Source organism: Xenopus laevis, chromosome 3S (assembly GCF_017654675.1).
Source record: "Xenopus laevis strain J_2021 chromosome 3S, Xenopus_laevis_v10.1, whole genome shotgun sequence".
Lineage (NCBI taxonomy): Eukaryota > Metazoa > Chordata > Amphibia > Anura > Pipidae > Xenopus > Xenopus laevis.
In genome coordinates, this window is record NC_054376.1 from 45,750,516 (window position 1) to 45,764,681 (window position 14,166).

General features: G+C 41.4%; 1 protein-coding gene across 4 annotated transcripts in view; it reads left to right on the forward strand.

The window, feature by feature from the left end:
* cemip.S (cell migration inducing hyaluronidase 1 S homeolog) overlaps window positions 1-11,679 on the forward strand; it is an 80,421-nt gene extending 68,742 nt beyond the window's left edge. For all 4 annotated transcript variants that reach the window (XM_018255331.2, XM_018255336.2, XM_041588244.1 and 1 more), the window contains 9 exons: window positions 25-205; window positions 3,591-3,806; window positions 3,930-4,141; window positions 4,633-4,818; window positions 5,651-5,855; window positions 6,697-6,786; window positions 7,087-7,244; window positions 9,127-9,227; window positions 9,539-11,679. In XM_018255331.2, coding sequence (XP_018110820.2) covers window positions 25-205; window positions 3,591-3,806; window positions 3,930-4,141; window positions 4,633-4,818; window positions 5,651-5,855; window positions 6,697-6,786; window positions 7,087-7,244; window positions 9,127-9,227; window positions 9,539-9,666 — 1,477 coding nt within the window. In that variant the 3' untranslated portion in view covers window positions 9,667-11,679. The remainder of the gene's footprint in view (window positions 1-24; window positions 206-3,590; window positions 3,807-3,929; window positions 4,142-4,632; window positions 4,819-5,650; window positions 5,856-6,696; window positions 6,787-7,086; window positions 7,245-9,126; window positions 9,228-9,538) is intronic.
* The last annotated feature ends 2,487 nt before the right edge of the window (window positions 11,680-14,166 follow it).

Sequence of the window (14,166 nt, forward strand, 5' to 3'; positions counted from 1 at the left end):
GACATGAATATTTTCTCTTCTCAGAAACTTCCCAATGCGTGGAATTCAGATCTATGATGGGCCAGTTAATATTGAGAACTGCACCTTCCGAAAATTCGTATCTCTGGAAGGACGACACACCAGTGCAATTGGATTCCGATTCAACAATTCCTGGCAAAGTTGCCCAAAGAATAATGTGACTAACGTTACATTTCAGGATATGCCTGTAAGTTTGGCTTCCCTAAATCAATTTGTAACGGTTTAGTGCTTGTTATACTTTTCTGCCTACTCAAAGGCAATGGGAGTTTTACGTCAATTGTACAGTAACTATTCCAATGACACTACAACAGGGTAGATGAAAGTTGCTTCCTATTATTTTAGTTTCCCTTTAGCCCATCATATCAATAAGATTCTTCCTAAGAAGTTGATAATTCTGACTTTTTAGCAGCATTTTCAGCAATTTTCTTACTATTTGGGCCTTTTGATTTGACTGACCACAAGCCAAATTCAGAGCATCACAGTCATTCAGGGCTTAAAATATAGCTAAGTAGTAACCGTCGACGGCATGAGCACCCCACTCCTCCACAGCCTTCTTGTGATCCAACCACTCAATCTGTAAGCCCAAACTACAGTATCAGTGCAATTTACCCATATGTTTTGCCATTGTTAGCCAACGACTTTGTACAGCTGTGCTTTAACTGTTGTCATACTGCACAATAGTGGAGTGCTTTACCTGAGCAGAGATCACTGTTTGGAGGTGCTGCGTGCTTTACCGGAAGACCTTTCCCTTGCACAGGGTCATAGAAACATAGATATAAAAATCCAGAAGCACACCAATAGTAGTTAACTGAGAATCTGATTGGAAATAAGAACTACTGTTGTAGTCCCTGTATGACTTTTTTTACTATCGTACATGAGATTGATTGTTGCTCTTCTAAAATTAATTAGGAATTCTTGTGTTTTAAAAATAGTTATGTAATTACAGCAATTGTTATTGTATGTAAAGTTGTGAAATTATTTATTTGTGGCGTTTTTTTTAGAGCTATACTGACATGTTCCAGGTTTTTACTGAAGCAGATCTGTATCACTGTAATTGGCTTCAGGGCCGCCATCAGGGGGGGACAGGGGGGACAAGCGGCCCGGGCATGAAGGGGGGCCCGGCAGCGCTGCATTTTTTTGAAGATCCAGGCCCCCCTTACGAGCGCCCGAGCCGTACGTCTTGCCTCTTGCGTTGCCGAATGCGGAAGTGCCGAAAAGCCGAAGCTGATGCACCGAAAAGACCCGAAGTCACGGAAAAAGCCGAAGTCCCGAAGCGCCGAAAAGACACGAAGTCACGAAGCGCCGAAAAGACCCGAAGTCACGAAAACAGCCGAAGTCCTGAAGCAGCGCAAAGAACCGAAGTCACGAAAACAGCCAAAATTGAAGTCCTGAAGCGGTGAAAAGACCCGAAGTCACGAAAGGAGGCGAAGTTGAAGTACTGAAGCCATGAGTTCAATTCTACTGAACACCAGTTTGTGTGTTTTTTTTTTAATCCCCTGGCCACCAATGGATTATTTTAATATTCTATAGGCCCCTGCCACCAATCTTTTTTTTTTTAAACATTTTTTTTTGGGGCCCCAATTTTTTTTAACTTATAAGGGGGCCCCTGCCGCCAATGTTTTTTTTTTTTTTCAAAAAAAAAAATATTTTTTTTTTCAAATTTTTTTTTGGGGCCCCAATTTGTTTTTAACTTATAAGGGGGCCCCTGCCACCAGTTTTTTTTTCAAAAAAAATGTTTTTTTTACATTTTTTTTTGGGATCCCAATTTGTTTTTAACTCATAATGGGGCCCCTGCCGCCAATGTTTTTTTTTTCAAAAAAAATTATTTTTTTTTCAAATTTTTTTTGGGGCCCCAATTTGTTTTCAACTTATAAGGGGGCCCCTGGCACCAATGTTTGTTTTTTTTTACATTTTTTTTTGTTGGGGCCCCAAGTTTTTTTTAACTTATAAGGGGGCCCCTGCCACCAATGTTTGTTTTTTTTTTTCTTTTAAAAAAAAAAAATTAATTTTTTTTTTTTTTGGGGCCCCAATTTTTTATAAGGGGGCTCTGACCATCAATAGCTTTTTACAACTTGTGTGGGGGGGGGTTACTTTTTTAGCGCTGATGTCTGTGTGGTCTTTTAACTGCGATGTGGAGTGGGAGGGATATGGGGTGGAGCTTGGTCGTCAGTGTGGGCGGGGCCCAGGGGGCCTCAAAAATTTTGTTGTACGGGGCCCCGTGATTTCTAATGGCGGCCCTGATTGGCTTCCAGGCATTAATATAATGCATTAAAACAAAAATGTTACCTCTGCTTATCTATGCTCGGATGCAGCGGTAGGAAGTGGGGTGGTAGCTGGTATCAGAGCCCAAACTAGGGGTAGACAGAAAATCTGCGCATAGGGTGCAGTGGTGGAGGGGTACTTGGCATGTACTTCTACTGCCTGCATTCCCCTATTATCTGTGCTTCAGAAAGTCCTGCAACTCAGATCTCCCCACTGGTCTGTGCTTGGTGTTGAAGCAAAGTTGTTGAGTGTGAGGGGCATTGTGGCTGTGACCCAGGCCCGGGCTGACAATCTGTGGGTTCTGGCAAATGCCAGAGGGGCTGCTATAAGGTGTCATAGAAAGTCAGTATTTAGTGGGATGGTGGGGGCTGGGTGGGCCTCTGTGTCGGCTTATTGGGCCTCTGTGTACCTGAAATGCCAGGGCCTTTTTTAATTCTCAGTCCAGACCTGCTGTAACCTGTAGGCCTGGTGCTGCCCCCAGCCATTACTCCTCTCCAACCCCCAGTTAGAGCAGCCTGCAGTTGTCCAGGATGCTAGGAGTTGTACTTTAAACAACAGCTGGATGGCTGTGCCTTCATCATGCCTGAGGTTGATTATAAAATCTCATACTCCAGCCTAAAAGTCCGTTTACAGTTACAAAAACTCTGCCTTTTATGAGAAAAGCTTCCATAAACAAAATAAGAGTGACTTATTTTACAAGTAGAGAGTAGATGGTAATAAAATGATTTACCCTTAATGTCCAGTGAAAAGAAAATGATTCATAAAACAGGCTTTTTACTTCACAAGGTTTAAATACCGATTAAAATATAATTTCAAAATAAAATCAAGGAAATAATTAGGAAAATATAACTTACTTTACAAAATACTATTTATTAGAAATATATTATGCAATTTCTCATAAAAGACAGACAGAACTATGAAGATATTAAATTGTTTACCTTAACTGAGTCAACATATATCTATATAATACCAACAGTAGCAAAAAACACTCATTATTACCAAAAGGGCTTATGTAATTCAGTGGCATATATACAGTAGAAGCCTATGTGACCTCGTACATAACATGGTTGCCCCCAGACATTCACGCTCCTACCCATCACCAGTACTTTTATTTTCTTCATCCGCTTCTATCAGTGTCTATTGATCCCTTTGACTCTTCCATGCTGTTTAATTGAGTCCTTGCTAATGTGACAGAGAGGTAAAAATCCAGTTACGTAATATACCTTCATTTCTGACGGTTTATGCAAATTCTTTGGATCCATGCGTCCTATTCATCAATGTGTTAGAACCTGCCATTTCCATCTATTTAGATTTCATCCAGAGTTTTCTTTGGGGAGCCTGGCCCATGGTTTCATAAGATGAACATGGATGGGGACAAGACATCAGTCTTACATGATTTGGATGGTTCAGTTTCGGAATATCCTGGGGCGTACCTGGTGAAGGAGGATAACTGGTTATTGAGACACCCTGACTGCATTGATGTCCCTGACTGGAAGGGAACCATCTGTAGCGGAAACTATGCACAAGTGAGTATCATGCTTGCTAAGTCTGTTTTTTTGCACTCATTTCAAGAGATTGTGAAATAACATTTCGACATTTCGATTTAAGGACTATTTGAAGCCAAAGTAACACACCAGTATATTTTTCAGATCTACATCCAGGCACGAAGACCAGCTGACCTAGATATGAAGATTATTAAAGATGAATATCCTGATCATCCAATGCATCTGGAGGGAGCTTTGAGTAAAATCAACCATTTTCAGCAGTACCAGCCTGTGATAATGCTGCAGAAAGGCTACACAGTGCACTGGGATAAGACTGCCCCAGAGGAGCTCACAATCTGGCTTATCAATTTCCAGAGGTCAGTTTGGCTTGTGAGAATTTTAAGAATAAATCTCACAATTTGTGTTTACACAGAAAATTAATGACCAGCGAGGCTTTCAGTTTTGAGCCTTGGGTTTGGAACAAAAACAATTTTGCTAGTGAAATTCACTAATGAGCCTCTTAGTTTTTCTCCTGGGTGAATGAGCAGGATCGTTTGCCACCAATTCACAAATGTGTGTTGAGTTAACAGTATTTATGAGTGGGATACGGCTCATGTATTCAAATTCAAAGAGATAAAACATTTAGCCCGAAGTACTTTTTACAGTGGTATTATTTAGATTCCTAGCTCTATAAAATAGTTTCCCTTAGATAATTGAAATGTTTTGCTACAGTTGCTTGCAACGTGCATTGAGCCAGGAAAAAAATAGGCACTTTAAAATGAAATATTTTTTTTGGCTTATAAACTCCTTAGGAAATTTAATGTCGGGTTCCTATTACTCGTGGCAACTCATGATTCTCCTATTTTAGGCACAACTGGATTCAAATAGGATTTTGTTATCCTAAAGGGACAACATTTTCCATCCTCTCAGACATCCACAATCGTCTCACAAAGCAAACCTACAAAACAGGAACCTTCATGCGAACCTTCCAGATGGATAAAATCTACCAGGCCCACCCCGGCAGGGGTTATTATTACTGGGATGAAGAGTCGGGGTATGTGACCCTTGTTTAATCTTAAAAAAGCATGGGCCATGCTCCCCTCTGAAGTGGATAAATAATTTGCACAGGTTTATAAGTAGTTTTGCTACTGAAAGGCTCTGAACTACTTGGAGTTCTGCTATGGGTCTGGCCACACAGGCAGATTCGGGGAGATTAGTCGCCAGGCAACAATTCACCTCTTCTTCACGGTGACTAATCTCCCCGATTTGCCTTCCGCCGGCTAAAATGTAAATCGCCTGGGCGCAGGCACACAGAGCGCTTCATTTTGCGAAGTCGCCCAAAGTTTCCTCTTGAGGCAATTAGGGTCTGGCCACACGGGCAGATTCAGGGAAAATAATCGCCAGACGACAAATCTCATCTTCTTTGCGGCGACTAATCTCCCCGATCTGCCTTCTGCCAGCTAAAATGTAAATCACCTGGGGGCTGGCACATGGAACGCTTCGTTTTTCAAAGTCGCCCATAATTGCCTCACGAGGAAACTTTGGGCAACTTCGGAAAACAAATCGATCCGTGTACCTGACCCCAGGCGATTCACATTTTAGCCAGAGGAAGCAGATCGGGGAGATTAGTCACCGTGAAGAAGAGGTGAATTGTTGCCTGGCGACTAATCTCCCCGAATCTGCCCGTGTGGCCAGACCTTAATTGGGTTGTTGGCTTTCTATAGTTTATAATCATTAGCACCATCTTGTAGACTTTGAAGTAAGCACCAGTCATATTGTTCTAAACTCTCTTGTAAATATGATCATACCTTTGAACTTCTTAAAACTGACCCAGATTATTCAAAATATACTGATCCAATAGCAATAACACCATCTGATTATTTCAGGCTTCTGTTCATTACACTGAAAGCACAAAATGAAAAAGAGAAATTTTCCTTCTGCTCTGCAAAAGGTTGTGAGAGAATAAAGATCAAAGCTTCCATTCCAAAGGGTAGAGGCGTCAGTGATTGCCAGGCATTAGCCTATCCCAAATATGCTCAGACTCCAGTGGTGGATGTGCCAATGCCAAAGAAGCTGGACCCAAAACATCTGGTATTATATATATATATATATACACTCACTTTAAATTGGAAAAACATTGACCATGATTGACTTTACTTGATAAATGTATGTGGGAGAAGAATTATATGCAGAATTCCACTGGCTTCGTTTTATCACGTACCCGCTGTGTGGTTGTTAGGGAAGACCTAGCAACCAGATAGCAGTATGAATTCCAAATGGAAGACTTTACAAAAATGTAAATAATGTAAAAACAATAAACCAAGTCTAGTTGCACATTGCTTTACAATACCAATGCCTGTATCATACTAAAAATCTATTTTAAGATGAATAAACCCTTTAAAAATATATACTAATGTTTTCGCACTCAACTGATACTGTTGTTACCCTGTCAGTATCTGCTTTGGAGGCACATTTAGGCAGATATGTTGATAGGGTAACTGTAGAGTATCTAGATTTTAACCTGCAGATTCATAGGGGAAATCAATAAAAGATGGGGATCCTCTTTAATAACGTAGAAGAGGAATTCAGTGCTCAGATCTTATGCACTGACCCATAAGACAGGGTTCTCAACCTTATATCCTCAAATAAGTGAGAGGGTGGCCAAAAAAGCAAGTTAACTTACAAACATATACATGTATTGAAGTATGCATGACATGGTTCGGGGCCCCTGTTTCCCCTTTATTAAGTTGCATGTAAGGGGGCGAAATATGCTGTTTATACTTTGATAAATGTTCATTTTGCAAGTAAACTGGTTTTCTTTTAAATCACTTGTTTTTAGAACTAATGCCAAATATTTGTTTGTTTTTTTTCCATGCTCGTTTTAATAAGCGAGTCTAGGCTTTTTTAACAATAATTGTGTGTTACATTACAGCCAACATCTAGCGATCACTTCCTGGAGATAAAAGCTGAGACTTACAACACCCGATACTTCCATCTGAATGATGACTTTGCCTACATTGAAGTAAGACCATGGTTTCCATCATAAAACTTTAAAGGGAAAATAAACGCATTCAACATTTAATCCATATTTCATACACTTTATAATACACCATAAAAATATTTAGCATTGCCGCCATGCATTGCTGGGGTCTTCGGTTCAGCTCTAGCCAGGACACCATCTATAAGGAGTTTATATGTGTTCCTCCATACTTATATTCATTTCCTCTGGTTATTCCCCACGCTCAGATACAACCTGAACACAGACTTGTGGAAATTAGACAATCAAACTATAATTCATTACTGTTTCATTTCGAATTCACAGGTGGGCGGCACAAAGTTTTTTATGCAGGATGATGGGATTGAAGTCGTTGTAATTGATGGATACAATGGGAAAGTTGTGGATAGTGCAAGCTTCAGGACCTCCATTCTCCAAGGAATTCCAGCACAATTCAACAACTACGTCACTAATATCAAGGATGAGTAAGTATTGCACCCTATTTACATTATATAGACAGTGCACTTCTGGAACTTATTAAGATTTTTCTACATACATGTTGAGTAGTTACATTTAAAATATATAAAAGTGCAATATTAGACAATGTCCTATGTACCCTGTAAATTAATAGTCATGGCTCTTCAGTTGCTTTTGCTCCCTTAGCTTAACACGGCAGCCTCTGAGGTCCAATATTACCCTGTTATACTCCTTGATATGTCTTACAGGATATATTGTAATGTATTTTCATCAAAAGCTTTGTTGTGTTGTTGAGAGTAGCCAAAAGTATGGATTTGCTTCAGGATGATACTTCGAAAACAGCTATTTTGTAAAGTGTGAAATGATGAGATGTTTGTGAGTGCGGGGCCTTCTGTTAGCTTACTGGCACTGGATGTTGGCACAGCTGATGTTACCAGACTTGATTTAGTGCTGTCACATTTACTTTGGTATAAAAGCAAACAGACTTTGTGCAGGACAAGATGGAAACAATTTGGGGAAACATGTCAGTGCTGTAAGCGTTCCAGAGGTTTTCTTTAGGAGAGTGCTAGCAAAGGCAACTGCCTCTGGGCCCCACATTTTATTGCACACCACAGACCAATAGGTGTATCCAGAAGGAACTGGAAAAAAAACCTTGCATCTCTGAAGTATATCTGCTTTTTTGGGAAATGGGTATAATATAGCATAGTTATGTCAGTAGCACTCAGAGCCAGTGCCGGGCCAGGCCACCAGGGTGCTGAAGGCAACCTGGCCAGCCACTTCGGCCCTTGCCACAGCAACCGGGGACACGCGCGTGCACAACCACGCGCAACCGAGGATGCACGTTCTCAACCGCGCGCAGCTGAGTGTGGTCGTGCGCAAAGCACTTTGACTTCAGAGAACGCACCCGTTTTTCACTGAGGAAACAATTGCCTGACTAGGGGTAGGCTTCATGTGAGGTTCTTGTCTGGCGCCCCCAAGCTTTGCACCCTAGGCAAGTGCCTCTTCTGCCCACCCCTAGTTCCAGCCCTGCTCAGAGCTGTCCAACAGATGTTATTGGGCAACAGCTACCAGCATCCTGTCAGCCCATCCGGGAAGTTGCATTTTATAAACAATAGTTGCAGTTGATTAGTAAGAGTTAAACTAATGGGGCCCAACAGTTCCTGCATTTTTTCTTTGTTTCAGAGGTCCCCAACCTTTTTCACCAGTGAGCAACATTCAGATGTAAAAAGAGTTGGGGAGCAACACAAGCATCAAAAATGTTCCTGGGTGGTGCCAAATAAGGGCTGTGATTGGCTATTTGGTAGCTCTTATGTGGACTAGCAGCCTAAAGGAGGCTCTGTTTGGCAATACACCTGGTTTTTATGCAACCAAAACTTCCCTCCAAGCCTGGAATTCAAAAATAAGCACCTGCTTTGAGGCCACTGAGAGCAGCATCCAAGGGGTTGGAGAGCAACATGTTGCTCACGAGCTACTGTTTGGGGATCACTGGTTTAGAGTCAGGGTCGGACTGGGGGGACCGGGGCCCACCGGGACTGCTGGTCCAGGGCCCCCCGCCCCCCTACTGCGCCGCTCGAACGCCACCATGCGCATGCGCGAGCGCACTTCTCGGCGCGCATGCGCAAGCGGCGATGCGATGCGCATCGCCGAAAACCTTTAAAAATTTTTTATACTATTAGAGGGGGTCTGGCCCGGCGGGGGCCCACGAGGGTCGGGGCCCACCGGGTTTTTTCCCGGTGTCCCGCCGGGCCAGTCCGACACTGTTTAGAGTCTATAAAATGCCATAGACATTCCCCCAAAAATTTTTACCTGTTCTAAAAGTACATGAAGATTTTATTTGCTGGGCTTATTTCCTTGACAAAACGTAAAAATCTTAAAATATTGTGTTTGCAGCTCAGTGGTGGTCATTGTCTCCAAGGGAAGACTGTATCCCAAGGGCCCATGGGTGAAGGTTCTGGGGAGACTTGGAATGGAGGCAGATGTAAAGCTGAAAGGTACAATGTGTTTTTATCTTATTGTGCCAAAAATTCGCCACCAGCGAAATTTCACTGACGGCCATTAAAGTCTATGGGAGTCAAAAAAATTTTGACACGTGGTGAATTTTTTTTTTTGACGTCGAAATAAGGCGAAAAAATCGCCCATCCCTAGATAAATCCTTCTAACAAAAAACATGGTGCATTAAGTTATATATGTTGTTTTCAAATACTTTTGTAAATGTATTGCATGTTTAAGGCATTATCTTATTGGCCTTTAATGTAGTTTCGCTCCACCAAATAGGCTAAATGTAAACTCCTTGTGTTTCCAGAGAAAATGGCCTTTGTAGGCTATAAGGGACAATTTCGTCCTGTGTGGATCAAGCTGGTTACCAACAATGAAGCAGCAAAAATCTTTCAAGCCATTCCATACCCTGTGAAAAGGAAAATGAAATTATGAAGCTGAAGAGAGGCCTTACCTTTATCATCACTGCCAGGAAATTGAGGAGCCCATTAGGTCAATGCACAACTGCTCCTCCCAAGGACTGTGTTCTCTTTATACAGGTTGTGCCAGGCCATTCTTGTCTCCAGGTAGATGGAAACCTGTCTCTAGCACTTAGAATAAGGTCTCTTAGAAAAGCTATGTTTCCATGCATGGGATCTTATTGCTCTCAGCTGAAAAGTACACCAGGGGTAACTTCTAATGCATTTCTGTTGTTAAGGCTCGGTACAGTAGCTACTGTTTTGTGGTGTGTGAAATTCACTTTGGGTCACATTGTTTGCATCAAACATATTTTTTACCAAAATATTAGTGTAATCTTTACACCCGAATTCACCCACTTGAGTGTGTTGTACCCTATTCACGCAATGTGCTTTAATGGTCATCTTGTATATCCGTTCTGGAGCTACACTATATAGCACTTAACTGATAGATGGAGATGATTTACACTGATAAAATTGCTTTGTGTAAGTATGTACAAGTGCCAATTTGCTGTGAAAATGCCATTTCTTAGATTTGAAGTTGTCCAAAGCCTTCAGAACTTATGCTTTGGGACCAGAAATCCAGTGGCAGGTGAAACAAAGCCCAGTGAATATGACTTTACTGACCTGCTGATCAATATGAGAAGAACAATTCATCACATTGTGACATGTGCCCATTGTACTCATGGGGAAATGATGGTGCTTTCCAGTACATTAACACATTAATTATGCACCACACTGAGGCACAAATCTAAACTTCTCTCTAGGTTATAGTTTCAGCATTATCACTTATTCCAGAATAAGTGATACATTTAAAAGCACATAAAGATCCTGTCTTTTGACAGTCTATATGCCGGTGAGTGGGAACATCCTTGTGCTACACTGGCAAATTTGTGATCCTAGAAATCTGCCCTGTGTTTTACAGTAGCTTTACAATAGGAGAGCAATTCCAAGGCTCTTAGATACACTAAAGCAAGGCTGTCTAGCTTGTGCCCATGGGCCATCATATATGATCCTCCAAAACATTTTGTAACCTCACACTGCTGAAGACCTCTACTGAAACCTTTGGATGATATCATCATTTTTTTTATATTCTAATGCCTAAACATGCAGTGTAGTGTATAAGTGGCTTATTCTATGGTCACCCTTACACCACCCGCCTCCTACTCCAAACACTGGCCAAGCAGCAGACCAAGTGCAGTGCAAGAGATCTATGAGAAGGTGGATCGTGCATCTTGCCCCTTTTCTGTAAATGAGTCAGGAACTTGTCTGCTTAAACCTGACACTGTACCATATAGCAATGAACCAGCACACACTGGTCTCTCATTAATGCCAAATAGACCTTATTGGTGCATTATTAACAGTAACAATGGCACTAGCTCACTTTAAACTGATTTTTATTACATTTTTATGCATAGAAGTTCCAAGCATTTTTTAATTCCGCAGTCAAACTCATACCCTGTTATTGTATTCTATTTCTGTATGGTCCGGCAATGTGCCCAGTCATGTTTGCCTCATGGAATAGTCTAGTAAACATTAGTATGTTATCAGCCATGAGTGATACCACATTACTAGTTGTCTCAACAGTGGTCTGTGGAACCACAGAGTTCATGTTTCCTGCTCTGGTCCCTAAACGTCCCAGTGCCTGGTTATGTGGTTACCTTATAACAGGGTTGCCCAAAAGGTAGATTGGGATCTACCAGTAGACTTGTAGCTGTGATCAATAGATCGCAAGACACTGTTTACAAACAGCTTGTCTAAATCTAAGTAAATTTATTAAAGTATGGGCACTCCTGCCTTACAATATAGTAGAAAGGCCTCAAGTTCCAATATGTTTAAATAGGGGAGACATATCTGACTGTATCTCAGCTGACCAAGGAGTGATATATTGAACCCCTTATAACAAGGTTTTTCACCTATTTATAGGAGAAGGAAAGTCTTCTTCCACTTGGGGGTGCAAATGTTAGGCACCCCCATGTGATTGTATTTACTTACCTGAAACCCCAGGCCGGTGCTCCTATCAGCAGAAAACTGCACCAGCCCAGGGTTATTCCAGCGAGCACCGTGGAGTGATCGTCTTCTTTCTTCAAATTCCCGGGGCAAACGCATGAGCAGCTGAATTAATAGCCGACTTTTTAGTTAAAGTTCTGCTTTTAGCTCTACTGCGCATGTGCAGCTGCAAGAGGAAGACGGAAGAGGATCGTTCCATGGTGCTCGCTGGAAGAACCCCGGGCCGGTGCAGTTTTCTGCTGATAGGAGCACGGGCCGGGGTGTCAGGTAAGTCAATACAATCACTTGGGAGTCCCTAACAAATGGCACCCCCAAGTACAAGAACACTTTCCTTCTCCTTTAACCATAACCATGTGACTTATAGTCACACCAAGTTATTATTAAAATATTCCTTCTATCAATGAATATATTGTAGAAGTTAGGGAGATATGGCATTCTGTGTTCCAGTTGTTCTGTGTTGCACTATATGGTGGTTTCTTAGACATTAGAAAATCACCTTTCCAGCACTCTAAAGTAGCTATAGGTTGACGTGGACACATATTTTGCCCAAACCAGCTTCGCTAATGGGATAAGAGGATTATCTGCTACGCACATAGATTCAGCGACTAGGATTTGGTACTTCTGGTACACATATTGTATATTCTTGGTTGTTTATTTTCCAGGCGCCGAAATAGCTGGTCCTTTTTCGGAAATAGATGTAAAATAGATGTTAAAGTTCTGTAAAGTGTTATGTATGTAAGCAATATTTCTTATAGACTTCTTCACGTGAAAAGAAATATATATATTTTGTATTTATTTATTCAGCAGAAAGCCTGGGAACGGACTAGATCCCATCGTTATACCATAGATGTAAAGGTTTTGAATAAACGCTTATTTTTTAGAGATCTGATTTGTAAATCAGTATTTCTGTTCTCAACAAAATTTGAAAACTGTGTTTTGTTTTTAAAAAAAAAATGCCTATTTTACTGATTTTTCACTTGTTTAGATGATGTTGTTGGTCTGGAATTCCCAAATAAAGGTTCAAGACAAGTCTGGTATTTGTCATTTATCAATATCATCAATATATCCTGGGGAAAAGAGGTCATAAATACAAATCATAATGAATTTGGTTTATTTAGTCACTTAGAACAGTACACAAATCATACCATGAAGATCACTGGTATCAAAAGAGACAGTAATAGGGTGGGCTTTTCCCAGGGCTTACTCATTGCCAATAGAAATCATGTGACAAAAGACTATTGTCGCCAAAGTTCTTAGAGAGAGAGCTATAGGATCTATTATCTGGAATGCTTTGGACCTGGGGTTTTCCATGTAAGGGATTTTCTGTAATTTGGATCTCCATACCTTAAAGGGATACTGTCAAGATGTTTATGGTGTAGTTATTTCTAAATTACATTTACACTGCAAATAATTTAGCTGTAATATTGGTGTGTAGACAGTGTAGGCACCCATCTCAGGTCATTTTGCCTGGTCATGTGATTTCAGAGCACAAGTCACATGACTGGGGGAACCTGGGAAATGGACAATATGTCTAGCCCAAGGGCAGGGCCGCCATTAGAAATCACGGGGCCCCGTACAACAAAATTTCCGCCCACCCTCACGCCCAAGCCCCACACTCCACATCTAGTGTTTCCACCCAGCCGGTATTTTACCGGCCTAGCCGGTAAAACACCAGCCAAGGCCAGGGCCGGTATTACAAATTTACCGGCAATGTAGCTGCCGGTAAATTTGTAATACACCTAAAAAAAAGCCTGTGGCCTGCCCCCAGCCTGCTCAGAACGAACCTTTTTTTCCAATGCTTCTTGCCAAATGTGCATGTTTGGCTCTGCCCCCTTTGACGTCACGACCTGCACAGCCAATAGCGTGTCACGGCCTGCCCCCTTTAGCGGCACAGCCCACCCTTTTAACCCCGCCCCCTCCACCTGCCGGTGAAGATATTCAAATCACAGTTAAAATACCACACAGACATCAGCGCCTAAAAAAGTATCCCCCCACACAGTTATAAAAAGCTATTGATGGTCAGAGCCCCCCCTTATAAGTCAAAAAAAATTGGGGCCCCAAAAAAAATGTAAAACATTTTTTAAATTTTTAAAAAACAAACAAAAAAAACATTGGTGGCAGGGGCCCCCTTACAAGTTAAAAAAAAATTGGGGCCCCAAAGAATTAAAAAAAAAAAAAAGGGTCTCAGGGCCCCCCTTACAAGTAAAAAAAAAAATTGGGACCCAAAAAATTTGGTTTTTAAAAAAAAAAAATTGGTGGCAGGGACCTATAGAATATTAAAATAATACATTGGTGGCCAGGAAATTAAAAAAAATAAATAAAACAAACTGGTGTTCAGTAGAATTGAACTCGAGGCTTCAGGACTTCAACTTTGCCTCCTTTCGTGACTTTGGGTCTTTTCGCCGGTTCAGGACTTTAATTTCGGCTCGTTTCGTGACTTCGGGTCTTTTCGCCACTTCAGGACTTCAAT